Source organism: Balaenoptera acutorostrata, chromosome 6 (genome assembly GCF_949987535.1).
Source record: "Balaenoptera acutorostrata chromosome 6, mBalAcu1.1, whole genome shotgun sequence".
NCBI classification, from domain to species: domain Eukaryota; kingdom Metazoa; phylum Chordata; class Mammalia; order Artiodactyla; family Balaenopteridae; genus Balaenoptera; species Balaenoptera acutorostrata.
The window spans coordinates 117,835,081-117,856,826 of NC_080069.1; the positions used below are offsets into that span (position 1 = coordinate 117,835,081).

Consider the following 21,746-nt stretch of genomic DNA (forward strand, 5'->3'; position numbering starts at 1 on the left):
TGAAAAACAGTTTGGCAGTTTCTTAAAATGTTAACCATACACCAGCCATATAATCCAGCCGTTCCACTCCTAGTATTTATTCAAGGGAATGTAAGCATTGGTACCCACAAAGACTTGTACACAAGGACAGCACAAGGTTCACAGCAGCTTGATCTCTCATAGCTAAATATTGGAACAACTGAAATATCCATCAATATGTGATTGGATAGATAAGCGAATTACAGGGTTTGCCTGGTGGCGCAGTGGTTAGGAATCCGCCTGCCAATGCAGGGGTCATGGGTTCGAGACCTGGTCCGAGAAGATCCCACATGCAGCAGAGCAACTAAGCCTGTGCTGCACCACAACTACTGAAGCCTGTGCGCCTAGAGCCTGTTCTCCACAACAAGAGAAGCCACTGCAAGGAGAAGCACCGTGCACCGCAAGGAAGAGTAGCCCCCGCTCACCGCAACTAGAGAAAGCCCGCACGCAGCAACAAAGACCCAACGCAGACAAAAATAAATAAAATAAATAAATATTTAAAAACCGAGAAATTATAGTGTATCCTACTTAGCAATAAAAAGTAAACTACTGGGCTTCCCTGGTGGCGCAGTGGTTGAGAATCTGCCTGCTAATGCAGGAGACACGGGTTCGAGCCCTGGTCTGGGAAGATCCCACATGCCACGGAGCAGCTGGGCCCGTGAGCCACAGCTGCTGAGCCTGCGCGTCTGGAGCCTGTGCCCCGCAACGGGAGGGGCCGCGATAGTGAAAGGCCCGCGCACCGCGATGAAGAGCGGTCCCCGCACCGCGATGAAGAGTGGCCCCCACTTGCCGCAACTAGAGAAAGCCCTCGCACGAACCGAAGACCCAGCACAGCCAAAAAAATAAATAAATAAAAAAAAAGTAAACTACTGCATTGATAAACACATCAGCATGGGTGCTTCTCAAAATAATTAGGCTTAGTGAAAAAAACCAGTCAAAAGAACAGTAGACGCTGCATGATTTCATTTAGGTAAAATTCTGGAAAATGCAAACTCATCTATAGTGACAGAAAGGAGACCCATGATTGTTTGGGGAGAGGGAGCAGGGAGGGAAGGATGATTTTAAAGGAGCACCAAGAATCTGCAGGATCCAGGAAGTGTAGGGTCCAGGAATCTGCATTTTAAACAGATTCCAGGTAATTTCAATGCACATCAAACTTTGAGAAGCACTGTTGCAGTGAAATCCTTCTGCCACCTATACCCCATGTCACCAAGACCTCTCCTGATGGAAGGAGTGGTTTAAGCAGAGGCTCCTCTGTGAGGACCCGCTGCATACCCAGGAAAGGTATTATGTATTATGGCGCTAGTCATTTTACGGATAAGGAAACTCAGACCTTGAGAAATGAACTACAGCTTAGGTAAAGGTCTCTTGGTTACAAGTAGCAGAAATCACCTGAGTTAGTTACTGCAGAAAGTGGAAGGGGCTGTAAAAATACGGGGTTCCGCAGGCAGTGGGAAGGGGGACTTGCGCAGGGGTGTCAGGGCGGGGAAACTTATGGTACAGTGGTCACTTACATTGAACTCTCTCAGCCCCGCCTCCCCTCCCGTGTTCTCTCCTTCCTCTCCCTCCTCTGAGCAACAATTTTTTTTTTTTTAATTTTTTTGGCCACGCCACGAGGCATGCGGGATCTCAGTTCCCCCCTCAGGGATGGAACCATGCCCCCTACAATGGAAGCACACGGCCCTAACCACTGGACCGCCAGGGAATTCCCTGAGCAACCTTTTCTACTTCTTGGAGTGTGAGGTGGAAGTAAGTTCAAACAGCCGCAAAAACTGAGCAGGTTTCTGGATCCCAATTCCAAATTTGGGGGAAAGAAAGCCAATTGGCCCAGTTTGGACCAGGTATCCTCTCCTCGTCCAATCAGCTGTGGCCAGATGTGTGGAATCATGTGATTCAAATGTGGAGGGAGGAGGGTGGAAAAAGGAGGGACAGAGGCCACCAGTGTTCTCCACCTTGAGGTTTAGTCAGAGTCAAGTGGGAGCTTGCTGAAAATCCACATGCCTACTCCCACTCCAACACCGCCAGTATCTGTTTCGGATGGTCTGAGGTGGGGCTCAGAAATATGCATTAACAGCCCAGATGATCCTAAAGGTAAATCTTCTCAGGTTATAGCATGAGAAACAACTAGTCTAGGCCAGTACTCTGAAGATACTTTAACCTGGAATCTGAATCATAGACCCTTAGGGTTGGCAAAAGCATTAGGACTCTTTCAGATGCTAATGACAAACACCTACTTAAAATGACTGGAGATTTGCAGGTGCTGTAGCTGGTACATCCAGGAGGGTAGATCTAGCTTCAGAAATTGCTGGATTCTTGATACAACCACTATGGAAAACAGTATGGAAGTTCCTTAAAAAACTAAAAATAGAACTACCATATGACCCAGCAATCCCACTACTGGGCATATACCCTGAGAAAACCACAATTCAGAAAGAGACATGTGGGCTTCCCTGATGGCGCAGTGGTTGAGAATCTGCCTGTTAATGCAGGGGACACGGGTTCGAGCCCTGGTCTGGGAAGATCCCACATGCCACGGAGCAGCTGGGCCCGTGAGCCACAACTACTGAGCCTGCGCGTCTGGAGCCTGTGCCCCGCAAGGGGAGGGGCCGCGATAGTGAAAGGCCCACGCACCGCGATGAAGAGCGGTCCCCGCACCGCGATGAAGAGTGGCCCCCGCTTGCCGCAACTAGAGAAAGCCCTCGCACGAACCGAAGACCCAACACAGCCAAAAATAAATAATTAATAAATAAATAAAGTAGCTATTAAAAAAAAAAAAAAAGAGTATTCTTAAAAAAAAAAAAAAAAAAAAAAAGAAAGAGACATGTACCACAATGTTCATTGCAGCACTATTTACAATAGCCAGGACATGGAACCAACCTAAATATCCATCAACAGATGAATGTAAAGAAGATGTGACACATATATACAATGGAATATTACTCAGCCATAAAAAGAAACGAAATTGAGTTATTTGTAGTGAGGTGGATGGACCTAGAGTCTGTCATACAGAGTGAAGTAAGTCAGAAAGAGAAAATCAAATACCATATGCTAATGCATATATATGGAATCTAAAAAAAAAAAAGAAAGAAAAGAAAAGGTACTGATGAACCTAGTTGCAGGGCAGGAATAAAGAGGTAGACATAGAAAATGGACTTGAGGACATGGGGTGGGAGGGAGAAGCTGGGACGAAGTGAGAGTAGCATCAACATATATATACTACGGAATGTAAAATAGTTGGCTGGTGGGAAGCAGCAGCACAGCGCAGGGAGATCAGCTCAGTGCTTTGCGATGACCTAAAGGGGTGGGATAGGGAGGATGGGAGGGAGGCTCAAGAGGGAAGGGATGTTGGGACATGTGTATGCATATGGCTGATTCGCTTTGTTGTGCAACAGAAACTAACACAGTATTGCGAAGCAATTATACTCCAATAAGGGTCTATTAAAAAAGAAAAAAGAAAAAACAAATTGCTGGATTCAAGTACTCAAATCCCAGCTGAAATCTTTCTTAGATTTCAGCTGCTTAGCCTTTCCTTGGTTGGCTTCATTATTAGGTGGGCTTAGGTTAGGTGACCTTCCTAGAGCCTCAGGTTTTCATCCCATCAGCTTGGAAACAGGAATGGAAAGAGCAAAAGTCCCAGGGCAGACTCCCATAGGTCCAATTGGGTCACATGCTCACCCTTAACCAATCACTGTGGACAGAAGAATGCTGTTCCTCTCATGGACCAGTCCTGCACCACATCCTTACCACTGCAGCCAGAATTGGGACCTCTCCCTCAAACTGAATGGACTGAGACTGGAGGAGGGATGGTTCCTCAAAGAAAAACCAGAGTGCCACAGCCAGGAGGAGCCCTGGGTGTTGAGCAGGCACTAAAAACAGCCATAGGAGATCACGGAGGCCTTTTGGCCCAAACTCGCACCTGGACAGGACCCTGTTGGAGGCCTGGCTGGAAACAGTGCTTCTGCCAGCCTCAGCCCTGGTGGGCGTTCCCTGCAGTGGCCAGTCCCCGTTTGTTCTTGGTTCCTGACAGGCAGGTGGCACGTGACTATCACTGCCACATGTGTCGTGACTGACTCAGCTCGGAGCCAAGTAAAGAGCCCAGGCCAGATCCTCCCACTGAGTCAGGCCCAGCCTGGGCAAAGGAGGGGTATCCAGGAGGGACCACCTTCCTAGGAACGATTCCAGCTAGGATGGCCCACACCCGTCATATGGAAGGGGAGACTGAGGCGCAAGAGAAAGAGGGATCTGGTGCCCAGACCTCCTCCCTACCAACCTCTGCCTTCCTCTGGCTCCTCTTGAGGGGTACAGACCGGCCCCCAAAGGGTGACGTACAGCTTGCAACCTGACATCCATGGCTTGACTTTAGCCCACAGGTGTGTTTCATTTGCCTTGCACAGGGTTTACAAATATTTAGTAGTTGAAATATTTAAACTGGGAGATTTCTCATAAAAGCCCAGATTTCTGGCTGCTTTTGTAAAAAGGGACTACCTGGCAGGTCGGGCCCACATTCCTGCCTGTCAGGATTGCCTGAAGCCTAGAGTACAGCCTCTATCTAGCTAACCTCCTGCAGATGCAGGCAGGAACCTGTTGTCTGAGCCAAGGGATTCTTATCTGAGTGGCTGTAGGCTGTAGGCCTCAGGACCAGCAGAATCCTTGGAGAATGTGCTGTCAGGGGTCCTCAGGAAGGCCCCTTCCTGCCTCTTCCTCTTTTCACATCCATCACCTTTTACAGGCCAGGCCCTGTGTGGAGCTCCTGTGCACAGACAGCCCCTGCATCACTCACCTACTCCATTTATCTTATTTAATCCTCTCATCAGCTCCCAGCAGAAGGGGGCTGCACCGGAGGGGAAACCCCACAGCCCAGCGGGGAGGTGTGACCTGCCCAAAGTCACAACACTCAGGTGAGGCAGGGCCACTCAGGGTGGGGTTCCTGACACATCTGTCACAGGTCCAGGGTCCAGGCCACAGCTCCAGAAGGCTGATCCATGCTCAGCCTCTCATGACAGGCTGACTCATAAGGAGGAGGCTGTGTAGCCAGACACACCTGGGATAGACTCCCAGCTCTGCCTTTTACAAACCATGTGCCACCAGGTGAGTCCTGGCTTTAGTCTCTTCATCTATCAAATGGGGAAATGCAAAACATCTTATGGGAATGCTGTTGACATTTAATTCAACCAACACAGCAATAAAAAGTGGATTAGGGACTTCCCTGGTGCTTCAGTAGTTAAGAATCTGCCTGCTGATGCAGGGGACACGGGTTTGAGCCCTGGTCCAGGAAGATCCCTCTTGGTGTGGAGCAACTAAGCCCGTGAGCCACAACTACTGAGCCTGCGCTCTAGAGCCTGTGCTCCGCAACAGGTGAAGCCACCGCAGTGAGAAGCCCATGCATCGCAAGGAAGAGTAGTCCCCGCTCTCCACAACTAGAGAGAAAGCCTGCATGCAGCAATGAAGACCCAACGCAGCCAAAACATAAATAAATAAATAGATAGATAGATAAATAAATAAATAAATAAATAAATAAATAAAATTACTTTAAAAAATGTGCGTTAAATATCCAGGGACTGTGCCATGTACTTGACAAGAAACTATGAATAAGACAGATGTTATTGCCGTAGGACAGTTGTTCTTTTTTATTTTCATTTTTTGGTTGTTCCAGGCGGCTTGCAGGATCTTAGCTCCCCAACCAGGGATTGAACACAGGCCATGGCAGTGAAAGTGCCAAGTCCTAACCAATGGACTGCCGGGAAATTCCCAGGACAGCTGTTTTTAACTGGGGGTGATTTTGCTCTCCCCACCATGGGACACTTGGCAATGTCTGGATACATTTCTGATTGTCCTGACTGGAGCGGGGGGACATGCTACTGGTACCCAGTGTACAGAGGTCAGGATGCCACTAAATACCTTACAGCGCATAAGACAGCCTCCCACAACACGGAATGATCCAGCCCAACATGACAATTGTGTTGAGCTTGAGAAACCCTCCTATAGCAGGACCCAAACATTTAAAAGTGTGAAAAAATTAAAATTAAAATTAAAAAAGGGGGGAGGGATAAATTGGGAGATTGGGATTGACATATACACACTACTGTACATAAAATAGGTAACTAATAAGAACCTACAGCACAGGGAACTCTACTCAATACTCTGTAATGACCTATATGGGAAAAGAATCTAAAAAAGAGTGGATATATGTATATGTATAACTGATTCACTTTGCTGTACAGCAGAAACTAACACAACATTGTGAATCAACTATACTCCAATAAAAATTAATTTAAAATAAAAACCATAGAATTAAATTAAAAAATAAAAGTGCGATTACAGCACAGTGTGATGGAGGAAACATGGGTTGTGACCGAATAAGAATAACGCTCCCTGACGCCCAAGCTGGATGTGAAGGATGAATAGGAATTAGGAAAGGGATGGGCAAGAAAGTTGTTCTGAGCAAGAGGAACAGCAAAGACAAAGGTTTGGAGGGTAGAAAGAGCCCAGCCTTTTTAAGGAAGTAAATTTTCTTTTGTCTCTGCCCCCGACCACACCCCCCCAGTTTTATTGAGATATAAATGACAAGGAAGTAAACTTTCAGTGTGGCTGGAAAGGAGTACAAGGTAGGAAGCAGCATCAGACCATGTCTGTAGGTTACGTTCAAGAGCTTATACTTCAATTCGAGAGTTAAGGGAAGTCATTGAAGGGATAGAACAGGGAGAAGCCTGGTTAGATTTGCTTCAAAAGACCATCCTCAGAAAGGCCTGGAGGCAGGGAGGCCAGTGAAGAGGCTGCTGTGGGTAACCCAGGTGAGAGAGAAGGCGGGGCTGGATTAGGGAAGAGAGAGACAGATTGGACAGATTTAAGGAATGTCCGGAGGACTCTTAACAGATAGTGGATGCGAGGGGTGAGGCAGTAGGAGGAGCCAAGGATGTCACCTGGGCTTCCTGCCTGGGCAACTAGGGGAAGGGCGGTGCCATTCGCAGAGCTGGGCTATAGCTGGTAACAAAGTGGACAAGGTAGCTGAAGCCAAGAGGCTCCCAGCGAGGGGTCAGTTGGAAAACAAGCAAGTCCACGTGGGATGAGAGTTAGGGAGCCGACAGCAGGGGCTATGGGAGTGCACAGCAGCGGGGAGCCTACCTGGGCTGGGGGTGGGGTGGGGAAGGGTCTCTTGAGCTAGTGACATCCAGGCTGAGCCCTGAGGGCTGCCCAGGAAGAGGCGAGCAGAGAGGGTGACCGTCCTGAGTCAGCAGAGAACCAGTACATTCCAGCTCAGCCTCTAGGCCTCTGTCGCTGGCCAGGCCATTCTGAGAACCACGTACCCCTTTGTAAATACCACACCAAGTTTAGCTCATCTTCTCTAGCCAAGAGAGTGAGTTTGTCCCTGCCTGTTCCTCTCAACAGCCACCTTGCCACCCTCCAAGGCCCTAACCGATTGTCTAGAATTTCTCCCGGAGTCAGGAAGTCTTTTCAGTGAGATTTCCAAGTGGGTCTGCACAGATGGTCCCCACCTTGGACCCGGGCTCCTTTCTAACGTATAAAGATTTCCAGAGTAAAAACAGTCAAAGTGACCCAGGTCTTGCCAACGTTTTTCTCCTTCTATTTTCTTCTTCTAATGTCTTGACTCAAAGCTACAGGAAATGGAATAACTTCAATAGATTCCCTTGCAAAACTTGGGGAGCTCCCTTGCCTCCTGATTGGTGGACCGCAAGGAGTCCTCCACGAGGAGGAGAGGTTATCTTTCATGGGTCTGGAGTCCTGACACCAATTTATAATAAAAGCAGCATGTTAGCTTACTTCCAACAATGGCCACCATCAGGTCCCCCTCTCCCTGTATCAGTAGCCACACCTCCAACAAGAGGTGGAGTCTAGGTACTTCCCTGGTGGTCCAGTGGCTAAGACTCCACGCTCCCAATGCAGAGGGCCCGGGTTCGATCCCTGGTCAGGGAACTAGACCCTGCATGCTGCAACTAAAAAGATCCCGCATGCCCCAACTAGGATCCCACACGCGGCAAACGAAGATCCCACGTGCCGCAACTAAGACCTGGCCCAGCCAAATAAATAAATATTTTTTTAAAAAAAGAGAGAGATGGAGTCTATTCCTTCATCCCCTCGAATCTGGGCCAGCCTAGGATTGCATGACCAGGAGAATATTACAAAGTGATGCTGTACCAGATCTAAGGCTAACCTTTAAGAGGACCAGCAGCTTCCACTTCGTTCTCGGAACCCCCAACCACCATGCTGTGAGGGAGCCCAAGCAGCTACATGGAGAGGCCCAGGTAGAGGAGAACTGAGGTGCCTACCCCACCCCTGGCCCCAGATGACAGATTCAGCAGAGTGCCCAGTCCTCATATAGCATCAGCTTACAAGACATGTCAGGGAGCCATCTTGAAAGCGGATGGGCCCCCAGGCCCAGTAGAACTGCCCCAGCCGACACTGAGAGACAGTGACAAGCTCTTCTCTCTGGGTCCTGCTCATCCTGCAAAATCATGGGCAAATAAATGATTATTGTTTTAAGCCTCTAAGTTTTAGAGTGATTTGTTACACAGCAATAGCTCACTGAAGCAGTTACCATTATTTAGCACCTACTATGTGCCAGGCACTGTGCTAAGTATTCTGTGAGCATTAACTTGTTAACTTCTCACATCAACCTCATTAGAGAAGGATTTTTAGATAAGGAAGCCAAGGCTTAGAGAAAGTAAATGACCTCATGCCAGGGCACACAGCCAGTAAGAAGCAGGCTGACTCCAAAGACCTGGGACACACTTGTGAGGAGTCTAGCTCCTGGCCAAAAACCAATGTGTGATCTTTCAGGCCCAATCACAGGCCATTTCAAAGGCTTTATGTGGAAGGCCTCTTGTGCTCTTATGCAAAGCTGCATTCCTAGCCCAGGAGCTTCCATTCTGAGGCCTCAGTTGCCTCGGCCAAGACCTTCATATCAGGAGGAGTGGGGAGACACTTTGCTCTGACTCCGTACTTTTTCATTCCTGGCCCTTCCTGCTCTCATTCCCCCAACACACACACAAGTCCGTAAAGCAGGGGCTTCCCTCAACAGTGAAATGATTCCTCATCTGCAACACATCTGACCCTGCCCAGCACCGTCCCATGGGGAAAAATGCAACACTGGGAGAGCTGGCACTTTCCCCTCTTGCTTATATCATCACAGTAAGTGATTAAAAACTTGACTGTTACTCTCATTTGGGCTTGTTGCCTACTGTGACACACGGCATCCCAGCTCTTTTTTTTGTTTTTGGCTGCGCTGCACGGCTTGCGGGATCTTAGTTCCCCGACCAGGGATTGAACCCGGGCCCTTGGCTGAGAAAGCACCGAGTCCTAACCACTGGACCGCCAGGGAATTCCTGTATCTCAGCTCTGACAACTTGTTCAACCCACCTCTTTCAGAGCCCTTGTAGCCAGAGGCTCCTGTGTGCAGCCCTTCCCCCGCACTGGCCTTGGTTTCCATGCCCCACTCTACCGTCAATCCTTCCTACTCTCTGCTCCCTGTGCATCTTTTGTAATCTGCCCAAGCCACTTTTGACAGAGCTCCCATTGTGATGTCAAGAAAAGACGCACTAGGGACTTCCCTGGTGGTCCAGTGGTTAGGGCTCCGAGCTTCCACTGCAGGAGGCAGAGGTTCGATCCTTGGTCAGGGAACTAAGATCCCACATGCCACACAGTGCAGCCAAAGAAAAAGAAAGAAAGAGAGAGAGAGAGAAGGAAGGAAGGAAGGAAGGAAGGAAGGAAGGAAGGAAGGAAGGAAGGAAGGAAAGAAGGAAGGAAGGAAGGAAGGAAGGAGGAAAGAAAGAAAGAAAGGAAGGAAGGAAGAAAGAAAGAAAGAAAGAAGGAAAGAAAGGAAGAAAGATGCACTAGTTAGCCCTTTGGAGTACCAGATACTGTAATAACAACGGCAGCAGCCGGTATTTATTGGGCACATGCTATGTCCTCCTCGGCTCATGCTAAGTGTTTTACGTACATGATCTCATGAAGTGAGTTAGTACACACAGTACTTAGAACAGTATCTGGACATAGTCAGTGCTCAATAAATTATGACATCTCATAACACCCCTGTCAAGTAGGGACTATTATTCATCATCCCCAATTTATTTTTTTTTTAAGTTTTTTTTTTTTTTTTGGCTGGGCTGCACTGCATGAAGGATCTTAGTTCCCCGACTAGGGATTGAACCCGTGCCCCCTGCAGTGGAAGTGCAGAGTCTTAACCACTGGACCACCAGGGAAGTCCTCATCATCCCCATTTTAGAACTGAGAAAACCGAGGCCTAGAAAACTTCAGAGATGCAGTGAATAAGGGGTGGAGCTGATCTCGGGCCCAAACCTGCCTGATCACAGGGGCTCTCCACGCAGAAGCACTGCCTCTCCAGACCTGCTGTATAAACTCTACTGAATAAGAAACAGCTGGATAAAATACAGCTCACAAAGGGAATCTTTTTGAGAGACTTCCATCAAAAATGTAAAAAGTGGGCTTCCCTGGTGGTGCAGTGGTTGAGAATCTGCCTGCCAATGCAGGGGACACGGGTTTGAACCCTGGTCTGGGAAGATCCCACATGCCGCGGAGCAACTAGGCCCGTGAGCCACAACTACTGAGCCTGTGCTCTGCAACAAGAGAGGCCGCGATAGTGAGAGGCCCGCACACCGCAATGAAGAGTGGCCCCCGCTTGCCGCAACTAGAGAAAGCCCTCACACAGAAACGAAGACCCAACACAGTCAAAAATAAATAATAAATAAATAATAAATAAATTTTTTAAAAAAATGTAAAAAGTTTTGGGACTTTCCTGGTGGTCCAATGGTTAAGATGCCGCGCTTCCACTGAATGGGGTGTGGGTTCATCCCTGGTTGGGGAACTAAGATTCCACATGTCACGCGGCGTGGGGAAAAAAAAAAAAAGTAAAAGGTTTCAATACCTGAAGTAGCAAGCTTCAGTGGCTTGGAGGATTTCACCTACACAAAACTCCACACTTCAGGTAGGATTCCAAGTAAATCAGCCCCGTATAAGTGACCATTCTCCACCAGCACCACTGAGGTGCAGTGGGTTTAATTCTGTTAAACCACGCTTTTCCCTATTATATGAATAAGTGCAAAGCCTACAAAAAGTAGAAGTCACTGTGTTCCCTTTCAAGTGCCAGGAAGAACAATAACACAAGCTGCCTCTTGGGCCTTCTCATCTGACCTAGAAACTCAAGATCAGGCTCAAATCATCTCTAAGTGATTTCACATCTCACCGGCAGCAGGGTCAGAGTAGTAAAAGTTAAGAACAGCGGTTAGGGGCTTCCCTGGTGGCACGGTGGTTAAGAATACGCCTGCCAATGCAGGCGACATGGGTTCGAGCCCTGGCCCAGAAAGATCCCACATGCTGTGGAGGAGCTAAGCCCGTGTGCTACAACTACTGAGCCCGCGTGCCACAGCTAGTGAAGCCCACGTGCCTAGAGCCCGTGCTCCGCAACAAGAGAAGCCACCGCAATGAGAAGCCCGCGCACCGCAACAAAGAGTAGCCCCCGCTCGCCGCAACTTGAGAAACCCTGGGCACAGCAACAAAGACCCAATGCAGCCAAAAATAAAAATTAAAAAATAAATTAAAAAAAAAGAACAGCGGTTAAAGAGATGGGCCACCCCAGGGTATAAGATAGCTGTGCGACTTTAGGCAAATTGTTCAACCTCTCTGATCCTCAGTGGCCTTATCTGTCAACTGAGAACAGCATTAGTACCTAATTCATGGGGCAGTTGCAAGAAGTCAATAAGGTAATGCTTATAACGCCTGGGCTCGGTAACTGTCAGTTTTTATTATCACTAAATATTGGAGAGAGTGATAACTGTGTCCAGAAAGGCTGGGCTCCCTCCAGAATGAAGGCCAACCTCAAGTGAGAATCTCTGCTTAGTAGGACTGCTCAACTGTTGAACAGAAACTCCTGAGAACCAGCCCTCCCTGGGGCATTATCCTGATTCCAGCTGAGTTTGTCTTCCAGTCTCTGAGCCAAAGATCTTAACCTTCAGAAAATATCAGAATCACCCAGAGAACTTGTTTACCATGCATATTCTTAGAGCTCTCCCTCCAGGAGTCTCGTCTAGGTTTTAGATGAGGCCAGGGATTGGTTATATTAAAAGCACCCCATGTAATTCTCATCCAGAGTTTGAGACACTGCCCTAAACCAGGGATAGGCAGCCTTTTCCGGAAAGGGCCAGAGAGTAAATACTTTTGGCTTGTGGGCCAGATGCTCTGTCACAACTACTTAACTCTGCTATTGTAGCAGAAAAACAGCCAGACATTAAGCAGAAGAAGGGATATGGCTGTGTTCCAGTAAAACTTTATTTACAAAGACAGGTGGGGGGGCCGGATTTGACCTGTGAGCCTCTGCTCTCTGCCAGCCCCTATCTCTTCTATATATAACCAGTGAAGACACAGACATGTATATCAAAAAAAGTGATATTTCTTTAATTTAAAATTATGATCTGGAAAGAACCAGTCAGTTGAAGCGATCCAAGCTTCCTCTTTATACCCAGTTGGAACAGACACAATACTGGCTCAGATTGCCAACCCCAGAGAAAAACCAAACCAGGAAGTCCCCGAAGCTACCCTGATGAGGCCATCAGGCTCCATGGAGGGAGGGCACCCGGGCTGCCAGGGGCTGCTGCACTGAGAAGACCTTTCCTTCTGCCACCCAACTCCCTCACCAGCCTGATTCCTCTCCACTGCTCTGTAGCTGGCACTGCACATGTCTGCCGCAGAGAGGATGGCGGTAAAGCAGTCACCTCCCAACCATCTTTGGGGGCATCTTCCCATAATTGCAACAATGGAGCCGAGCGATTCTTAATGTGCCCAGAAGGGCAGCACCTTTGTTGTTTAGCTGAGATCTGGAGCCTTGAGTTGTAACCATCGGTCACGTGTGGCCAAGGCCTCGGCAGCAAAATGACAAACTTGGGAAATGATCGGGAAAGATGCAAGGGTCTTGGTAATTGATGGTGATTCTGAAAATGAAACAGACAAATGCCATCTGGGTAAAGTCCTTACAAATGGGGAGGAAGCATCAAGACAGAACAGGGAACACCACCTCCTTCGGCACTCCGAGGTCGGTCTGCTCTTCCCCGAGCACAGAAGTCCAAGGTCCCACTTTTTAGGTCAGTTTCAACTCTCCCACTGCATACATTCAGGGCCAATCAGGCCTTCCGAGTCACCTAACCAGTCAGTGGGAGTCTCACAAGAACACAAGGCGCTGAATACTGTGAGAAGGGAGTCCAGGGTGTGACGCTGAGCAGGCTGTTTTCTGCACTGAGTTTTGGAAATGCACAGTCAGTAGAGAGGAAAGGAGGCAGGGCGTGGCCAGAGCTGCCCTCGGAAGCCTTCCCAGAGGGGTTCATGGACAGAATAAATACACCTGGCTTGCAGCAAGCCTTCTGGAAGAAGCCAACAGGTCGCCTCAGACCCACTGCAGTGGGGCAGTAAGTAAAATTTACAGCACCCAAAGCCTGATGCTTGACTTGAGTCAAAAGCTGTTGGGACAAACCACCAAAGGGCTGCCCGGGGACGCAGTGGAAGACCAGATGGCGACCAAGCCGTCCCCACCACACACAGAACTCCTGAGCCCGACGGGCTGCAGCCTGGGTGTCCTGCAGGGGCAGCCCAGGGCACTAACAGGGCCCCTGCTGTGCCCGGGTGCAGTGGGGTTGGGGGGACAGCACGGCACTAACTAGAGTCCCCTGAGAACTGAGGCACAGTGAGAAGGAGAAAAGGGTGGGGTTTCCTCCTCAGGCCCAGCTGTCACTCTGCCTCCCAAGGGGAGGAAGAAGATATTTTTGTGCTACTGCCAGCACCACTGATGTTATCTTACTCCAAAGGATGGCACCTGGGCGGGGGGCGGGTATTTCCGCACAGACCCCCAAGCTGTGAGATGGTCCCCAGTGAGGGCCGACAGATGTCCTAGTCCAAGTCTGGGTCATGTCACAAGCCCTGGCTCATGACAACATGGGTCCCATCATCAGCACCTGACCCCCACCTATCCAGTCTTCAGGTTCTTAGCAGGACAGCTCAAGGGGTAGGGGGAAGAGAGTTTGGGTCCCAGGAACCCAACAAATTCTTCTTCCCAGTCTCCTTCATTTCTCGGAAACAGTGGACCCCTAAATGTCTATCAAACTGGGAGCCGTCCACATGGCCAGGCCTAGACTGAGGCCAACCACACAAGCCACTTACAAGACCACGTGGTGTCATCCATTCACAGCGGAAGGCTGGCTCGACCCCTGCCCTCACTGGATGATGCTGTCTGGCTGCCCATTCTGGGCCACCTGTCCAGGGTCGGAGGCAGTGGTGGGGTTGGGCATGTTGCTCTGCAGGTAGCGGCGGAAATCTTTGATCATGGGCCGGAGGACCTGGATGAGGACACTCAGGGCCGCCTGGGTGCCCTCCATGGCCTGAGCCTGGCGCTCTTGGGCACAGGCCTGCACCTCCTGGGAGCGACGGATCATCTGTAGCAAGTCATTCTGCTGCTCCAGGTGCTGGGCAATCTCCTTCACATGCAGGTTGGTGACCCGCTGCTCCTGGATCAGCTTGGCTGAGTTGAGGGCTATGCGGCTCTTGAGCGCCTGCGGCTTGACTGAGGTGTCGGCATGCTGGGCCATCATCTCCACGGGGGCCTCCGCGGGCAGGGGTGGGGGGGCCTCGGCCGTGCAGTACTCTACCACTCCCTCCTCCAGCGTGTGATAGGCAGTCTCTGCGGGGACTGTGGGGAAGAAAGAGCAAAGGCAGTGGCAGGTCACCTTCTAGCAAGAGTGAGGCTGGCCATGTGGGGTGGGGAGGAGGCCATTAAGCCCTCCCCTGGCTTTACAGCCTTTCATATATAAATCTAGAATCTAAGGGGTTTAGAATCTTAATTTACTTAATAACCAAAGGGCCAGCCCCAGATCTGGCAAAAGCAAAGATGCTAATAGTAAGACTAGCAAAAAATGTAGAGCACCTACTATGTGCTAACCCTTTGCACTCATTAGCTCCATGAATCCTCATAATGACACCAAGAGGTAGATACTGTCACATTCATTTTCAGAGAGAAGGAGGTAGACTCAGAAACATGGAATGACTTGCCTAAGGTCAGCTGATTCATCAGGTCCAGGAAGAAATGCAGGTCTCCCCCCAATACCAGAGTCCAATGTGTTCATAATCACCCCACTGAGCTGCTTCTGGCTAATAAAGGCAGGGCCACATGCTCCCCAAAGTGCCCCACTGGTCCAGCCTCCTTCAGTGCTTTCTTGACTTCCATGTCTTTTGCGGCCAAGCAGAAAAGGAGGTGGGAGTGGGAAGGCAGTAGCTAAAGTGCCCAATAAATGCCTCCCTGTCTCCTTGACCACCTTGGTCAATGGAATACCTAAAGGTCCTTCCTCTTCTAGAATAGCAACTGATTTAGACCAGTGTTTGATCCCCTTTCCCACCTCCATATCCTTGAGAAATATGACACTGTGGGGTTATGGCACTCACACACACACCCCCAATGCCCCCAAGCCCCATTGAGAATCACTGATCGAAACAGTTCCCAGCCCATCACAGAGAGCACTTAACAGTCATTGCTGCAAACCTTTATCTGAACTAAAAAGTCCAACCAACCAGTTTCGTTGTCATTCATAGCCGAGAACCTTTGAAGCCATTCTAGCTGGACTGTTTGGGCCTCCAAGCATGTGGAAAAGGTCAGTCTTCTCCACCCTTTAATGTCAACATCCACTGTGTGCCCCCAACCCCACCAGGAAGCCCCCTTTCTCTTCTGAGTCCTTAGGTTCTCCCAACTGACAGGGCAGTTATTCATATATTCGTCTTATCTGTCCTACTAGAATATAACTGGCCTATCTCTTAAACACCTTGGTAATCCCAGTGCCGAGCCCAGGGTTTGGCACAGAATTGCCCTAATGGTTGATGAGCGAACAGAAGGGTAGATTAACACCTGGAACCATGAGGTTCCTCAGCAGTGCCTGATGAATGTTCACCACACTGAAAACCAGAATGTCTTTGTCCAGAATCGATGTCCACCTACCTATTCATTCAACAAATATGTCCTGACTGCCTACTAGGTGCTAGGCCCTGTGTTAAGTCCTGTGGAGATATAAACATGGTCTCTGTCTTCAAGGACCACAAAGTTCAGTCATGGACATGAATGGTGGCAAAACAGTGGAGAGCAAGCCAGCCCGTCAGAAGTCCAGACTGCGTGCTGAGGAAGTCCCAGAGAGAACAGGATCACTTCTGTCTGGGGATCTCTTGGAAGGCCTCATGGTCTTCCAAGACTCCCATCTGACCTTTGACCCTTGGCAGCCAACCTTCCCTGGGCTGCCCCAGCTCTTGCTGGCCCTTCCCATTTAGGCACGCCAGACTGGGTGGGAGAGGTCACTCACTCTGTGTCAGGGTGACCGTGGCTGCGGCTGCAGTAGCCGTGGGTCCAAGGGCCACGGGGTGGATCTCTGTGGTACTGGGCAGGCTGATGATGGTGGCCTCACCCAGCAGGTTGCAGATGCGCTGTTGCATGGGGGTGAGCAGTACGGGGGCTACAGCTGGGCCACCAGCGCCACTGCCACCACCTGTCCCAGGCCCACCAGCTCCGTCTTCCTCAGTGGGCCCTGGGGCCTCGCCACCCTCCACAGCCGCCCGGACCTGGGCAACCTTGCGACGGACCTCGGTCTTGAGGTCAGACCACTTCTTCTTGACCTCAGGCAGCTCCCTGCGGCAGGTGGCCACGGCATTGACCCTTCTCAGGATGCCATGCCATGCCGCGCTCTTGGCAGCCAGAGGGACCCCAGCGTTGAAGTGGTTCACCAGCAGGTGCTTCTTCAGTTCCAGCTCCTCCACGATGATCTCCACCTCTCGCTCAGAAAAGTTCATCTTCCTTTTCTTGGCTGGGACGGCCATGGCCTCTCCCCACCTTGCTTTTTAAAGAAACGATAATTCCCTAACTGCCCCAATTCCCCTTCTTGCCTTCCTCAGCCTTGCTCCTCACCCACCCCCCCAACAGGGGATAGGCCGGCCTTGCCCAAGGCCAAGTACCAGGCCTTTGGTAACCCCCCTTGCTACGCAAAGTGCGTAGGGCCCAGCCCCGACCGGCCCAGCTGCTGCCAGCCAGCTGCGTAATGGCTTCCTGAATCTGCCTCTTCCGCCGGGATGTGCGGAGATCCGCCCACTTCCCCTCTTCCCGCCTCCCAGCCCTTCTCCAGGGGGACCCGCCCTCCCAGTTGGTCGCGGCTCAGCTATCACGTCGATCACTGGTTCTTTCGATCTGTCGCTCAGCTAAAGAGCATGCCTACTTACTGGAATTGGCCTGATCATTGGTCTAAAGGTGTGTCTGTCGCTACAGAGCGCTCCACCCAACCTAGCCTTTACTCACTTCCATTGGAAAGTCGTCCTGTCGTTCAATCATCAGTATTACGACTTTTACGCCGTTAAATTCAGCTATTTTATTGGTGGTTTTAGAGAGTTAGATTACCAAAACCCAGCTTCCTGAGGATTCCTAGTGCTTTCGGTCTTGAGCCGTTAGCCATTTAATTTTCAGTTCCACCCAATGGCGCAAACTCTGCCTTGCAACCGCAGCTCACAGTTGCTCCTCACGCAAATCCTACTTCCCACCGGAGATTGCGATCTCTCCTTACACGACGGCCCCTCCCATCCTTACGATTTCGCTGTCTAAACAGCGTTTCTCAATGGAAATAGGACGCGGGGCCTTCCGCCTGCCAATCACATGACTTCTGCCTATCGCACCGTAATTTCCTCTCTCCGGCCCGGCTCAGCCAATCCCCGCCTCCCTCAGTTTGAATGGCCGCAGGCTGAGCCGGGATCGCCCCGCCCTCTCCATTGATTCGGGTAGTTAAGGGCTGCGTGGGCAGTCCTCGGTGGAAGGTTCCGCCCCTCCGGGTGGCTCTCCGGGTCTGTGACTGGTCGGCGTCGTGCCTGGGGGCGCGGCCATCCAGGCGGCGCGCGTCGGGGCGGGGCTCCCGGAAGCTGACCGTCCCGCCAGCTTGCCGGCACCTCGGAGCCCGCGCTAGTGGACTGAGGACACTGGCGTGTCTTCCGTGCTCTCCCCGCCGGCCCGTCACCCCTGCCTCACGCCCGATGGTGAGCAGTGTGTTGTGCCGCTGCGTGGCTTCCCCGCCGCCGGACGCCGCCGCCACCGCCTCGTCGTCCGCCTCATCGCCGGCGTCCGTGGACCCTTGCGGCGGCGCCGTCTGCGGGGGCCCGGACCACCGGCTGCGCCTTTGGAGCCTTTTCCAGACTCTCGACGTCAACCGCGACGGCGGCCTGTGTGTCAACGACCTGGCCGTGGGACTTCGGCGCCTGGGACTGCACCGCACAGAGGGCGAGCTCCAGGTGGGCAACACTCACCGTCCGCATGGGCGGGGAGGGGACCCCTTCGCGCCCCCGCACCTACGGGAGGTCCAGGTGACAGGCCTGGTCTGCACGACCGGCTTCTTTGGCAGTACCTTGGAGCTTGGCAGGCTTGGTGGACGGCCTCTCGGACTGTCTGGGACCTCCTGAGTGACAGACGGACACCCCATTTATGCCCTGTGAGGAGTAGAGCTCCTTCTTGGCCTCTGTGGGCGCTTGGGCCAGGAGGAAAGGCTCTCCCTGGGTACAGGTGGGCACCTTCTGGGCATTCTGATGATAGAAAAGCCCCTTTTTTCTGGGGCTTTCCCCAAATTAGAAGGCCAAGTCTCAAGAGTCCGGCTTATGTCACCTTCTGACCTCAGGACTAAGCTTTGATGCTCCCCTCTACCCATCATTAATGGTTTCATCCATCCTCCTCCAGGAGCACCCCTCCCTCCCCTCTCGTTTCCATGCCAGTGGCGGGCCCTGATCTGGTTCCTCTCAGAAGCATGTGGGAGTTGGAAGAAATGGGAACTGAGGTTTCAGGCCGATCGTGACATGTGGGTGGTGAGAACTGACAGTTCTCATGGGTTAGACTCATCCCCATTGACATGCCTATCCAGAAAATGGGATCGTGATCTCTTACAGGGTTGCAGATTAGAATGAAAGAATCTAGGGGAAAATTCTTCGTAAAAGTGAAAGTGTGGCCCACCTAGGAGGGGATTTTGTTCCCCTTGTCCTGGAGTGGGCACCTGGCCAAGGGGGAAGAGGGGACAGAGATGTGCTGTCCTTTGTGTATAAAAACCTCAAGCAGAGGCTGTTTCTTCCCTTTCTGTCTCTCATGGTATGTTTTCCTATCTGACTTTGTAGCTGTAGCTGACCTTTTCCAAGTATTTTATTTATTGTGGCTTAGCCTGATTTATAACCTGGAGGAAGACTACTGAGTATTTTAAGTAAATTGTTTCTCTTCTAAGTTAGTTCCTTTGGTCCATTTGTACATACCCCAATTACAGAATCTCATAGCTAAGTGTGAAACAAATTTTTGGTAAAACGGCAGTGAGTTAAACCAATTAGTTTGTTGGGTAGGTGTACATAAAATTTTTAACTCATGTCCAGAATATCTTGGATCAACATCCGAGCTATTTAACCTACTTAGGATAAGCCTAGGACGACCAAGGTTAACACTGGGCAAGGTAGAATCATTGGGTTAAGTCCAACAGGCTTAGAGACAAGTTTTTTTAAAAATCTTTTCAAGTGAGTTTTACACAAAATGGTGTTGTGAGCTGGATATTTTCCAGTCCATAACTGATGAATAAGCCACTTGGGAAGATAGGATGGCTAAACTCAGAGGGTCTGTGTCTTATGGGCTTCGGGAGGTGTGGGCCTAGGAGTTTCTGCTTTTATGAACCTACCCACCTGGCATATGCCACCAGGCGCATCGAGGGCTCTTGGCTACGGGAGTGTATTCGGTGTTTATACCATGCTTTGTGCCTCACCTGGAGTCACAGTGTTTTTTCAGTTCATGGTACATCTGATATTGATCCTAATCCATTTTTTTGGCAGTAAATTTCTAAGGGCAAATAAGGAGAAAGTGATCATTTTTCTTTCCAGTATTGAAAGGAAACCTTTTAGATTAACCAAAGGGAGCCTAGCCCGTCAGGGTCGCATTAGCTCTAAAATCTTTAACTCTGTGACTAAGTTCTATCATCTGAAACAATTCTTTTTTTATCCTTTCGGTGTATGGCTTTAGTATGGACTACTTCTACTTTCAGCTTATGAATGGGAAATTATACGGCTTTGAGAGATTGGGAATGATCCATTTTATTTGTTTATTACCTGTGGCGGAGCACAGGCTAGTCTGTGGCGAATGGTTTAAGTATTAGAGAGAGAACCTGCCTTTTTGTGAATAGCTGGGCGACAGGAAGACACCCTGCCTCATGAACCCCATACCACTTCCTGTTGCCATAGTATCAGTATTAGCTACATGCAGAAAAAGTAGTGCTGCAGTTTTGCAGAAGTAGCAAAGGCAAAAGAGAATTTGGGGGCCCTTCAGTTCAAAATGGGTTATCTGCCATGGGAATAGGCATTGAAAAACACAACATCAGACTTCGGTAGCTGCTTCATGTAACCCACAGGACCAGTCTGAGGAGCTAGGGTTTGCACAGGAATCAGCTGTGAGGGCTTATCAGTGGGTGATGGGTGAACCAAGGCCTTGTGACTACACAAAGCCTCCCACTAGCTAACCACCACTGGGTCAAGTTTTCTTTAGAAAAGAACCAGCGATTTTTGGCATCTGCCTTTGTTTCAGAAGAAATTGGGACAGTCAAGAAAAATTTACTTAAAATGGCAGTGGGCAGAGAAACCAATGGCAGCCAGCCAGAGAAATTTTCTTTGTAAAGGGCATGTGAGCAAGAAGCCTGTCCTGGGACAAAAGAAGGGCAGAGTTTATTAAAGACAGAAAAAAGATGATGACAACAGTAGCAACTTTAGGAGATGAGACTTCAGCTAGAGCTAATTATAGCATTGCCTATTTAAGGCATTTTCATGTGACCAAACAAAATCTCTGTCTGAAAACAAATTTAAAACATAGGTTAGAGCTCAGGCAGCCAATTAGGGAAAGAACACAAGCTGTGTTACATGTCGGCAGTTGTTCCTTCAGCTGAGGCTTGTGGGGCTCTCCTAAGGGGCTGGTGTTTGATGCAGGTGAGGATTCTAGAAGATGGAGGGGTTGAGGTTGCATATGCGCCATCTAGTTTGAGCCTCACAAACTGGGCTTTGGGGAGAACTTGAGGAGCAATCCTTTTAGAACCACATCAGTTATTCCCAAAATAGGTTTCAGGATTATCCAGAGATTATCCTGTCAAAAATGAGAACCTGCCCTGCCCTACTTCTCTCCTTGACCAGAGCAGTGTATAGGAGGCAGTCTCTGTTGACCTGAAATAATCGAATGGAAGGTCATTAATATCAAGTTGGTATTGCTTAATCAGACAGTACTGTTGAACTCTATACCTTTTCAGTGTTTGGCCATTTGTGGGGCAGGTATTTGCATAAGTAGCTGGACTTAGGTAAGACAGTCTACAGAAAAAGAACCTTTTCCGTAGAAAAGGGGCAGGCATAATTTGGTATAATAGAATGACACATTAGAAAAAGAAAAATGCTCTTTGCAGACTGGATTGAGTTCACATATTAAACTGATTGTGTTGTATTGTAAAATTCCTGGCTTGGAGGAATTATCATCAAGTCAACTAGAGGATATTTTTAAAAATTAGTTGATATCTGGACTTCCCTGGTGGTCCAGTGGGTAAGACTCCACACTCCCAATGCAGGGGGCCCGGGTTCGATCCCTGGTTAGGGAACTAGATCCCGCACGCATGCCGCAACTGAAAGATCCCGCATACTGCAACTAAGAAGTCTGC

General features: G+C 49.8%; 2 protein-coding genes across 5 annotated transcripts in view; one reads left to right on the forward strand and one right to left on the reverse strand.

Moving 5' to 3' along the window:
* Positions 1–12,571: 12,571 nt before the first annotated feature.
* On the reverse strand, positions 12,572–17,692 carry NAIF1 (nuclear apoptosis inducing factor 1). Of its 3 annotated transcripts, none has more exons than XR_009008767.1 (3): positions 16,374–17,124; positions 14,197–14,722; positions 12,572–12,977 (listed from the first exon to the last, which is right to left on the reverse strand). XR_009008767.1 is itself a non-coding variant. In XM_057549454.1 (3 exons), exons 2-3 carry the CDS (start codon positions 16,882–16,884, stop codon positions 14,250–14,252), a joined length of 984 nt encoding a protein of 327 aa, XP_057405437.1. In that variant the 5' UTR covers positions 16,885–16,901; positions 17,357–17,692; the 3' UTR covers positions 12,572–14,249. The 3 variants fall into 3 exon arrangements, 2 of the variants coding, with proteins under 2 accessions (XP_057405437.1, XP_057405436.1); XM_057549454.1 differs by adding an exon at positions 17,357–17,692 and having other exon boundaries at positions 12,572–14,722; positions 16,374–16,901; XM_057549453.1 differs by having other exon boundaries at positions 12,572–14,722.
* A 283-nt stretch (positions 17,693–17,975) lies between these two features.
* The window catches only part of SLC25A25 (solute carrier family 25 member 25), a 34,429-nt gene continuing 30,658 nt past the window's right edge, over positions 17,976–21,746 (forward strand). For both annotated transcript variants that reach the window (XM_007194613.3, XM_007194614.3), the window contains exon 1: positions 17,976–18,333. In XM_007194613.3, coding sequence (XP_007194675.1) covers positions 18,079–18,333 — 255 coding nt within the window. In that variant the 5' untranslated portion in view covers positions 17,976–18,078. The remainder of the gene's footprint in view (positions 18,334–21,746) is intronic.

Bases quoted from the DNA above. Each gene is read 5' to 3' on its own strand.
- NAIF1 (XM_057549454.1), bottom strand. From the start codon at position 16,884: ATGGCCGTCCCAGCCAAGAAAAGGAAGATGAACTTTTCTGAGCGAGAG. The intron at 14,723-16,373 runs GTGAGTGACCTC...TCTTCCCCACAG, and splicing joins CACGGTCACCCTGACACAGA to TCCCCGCAGAGACTGCCTAT.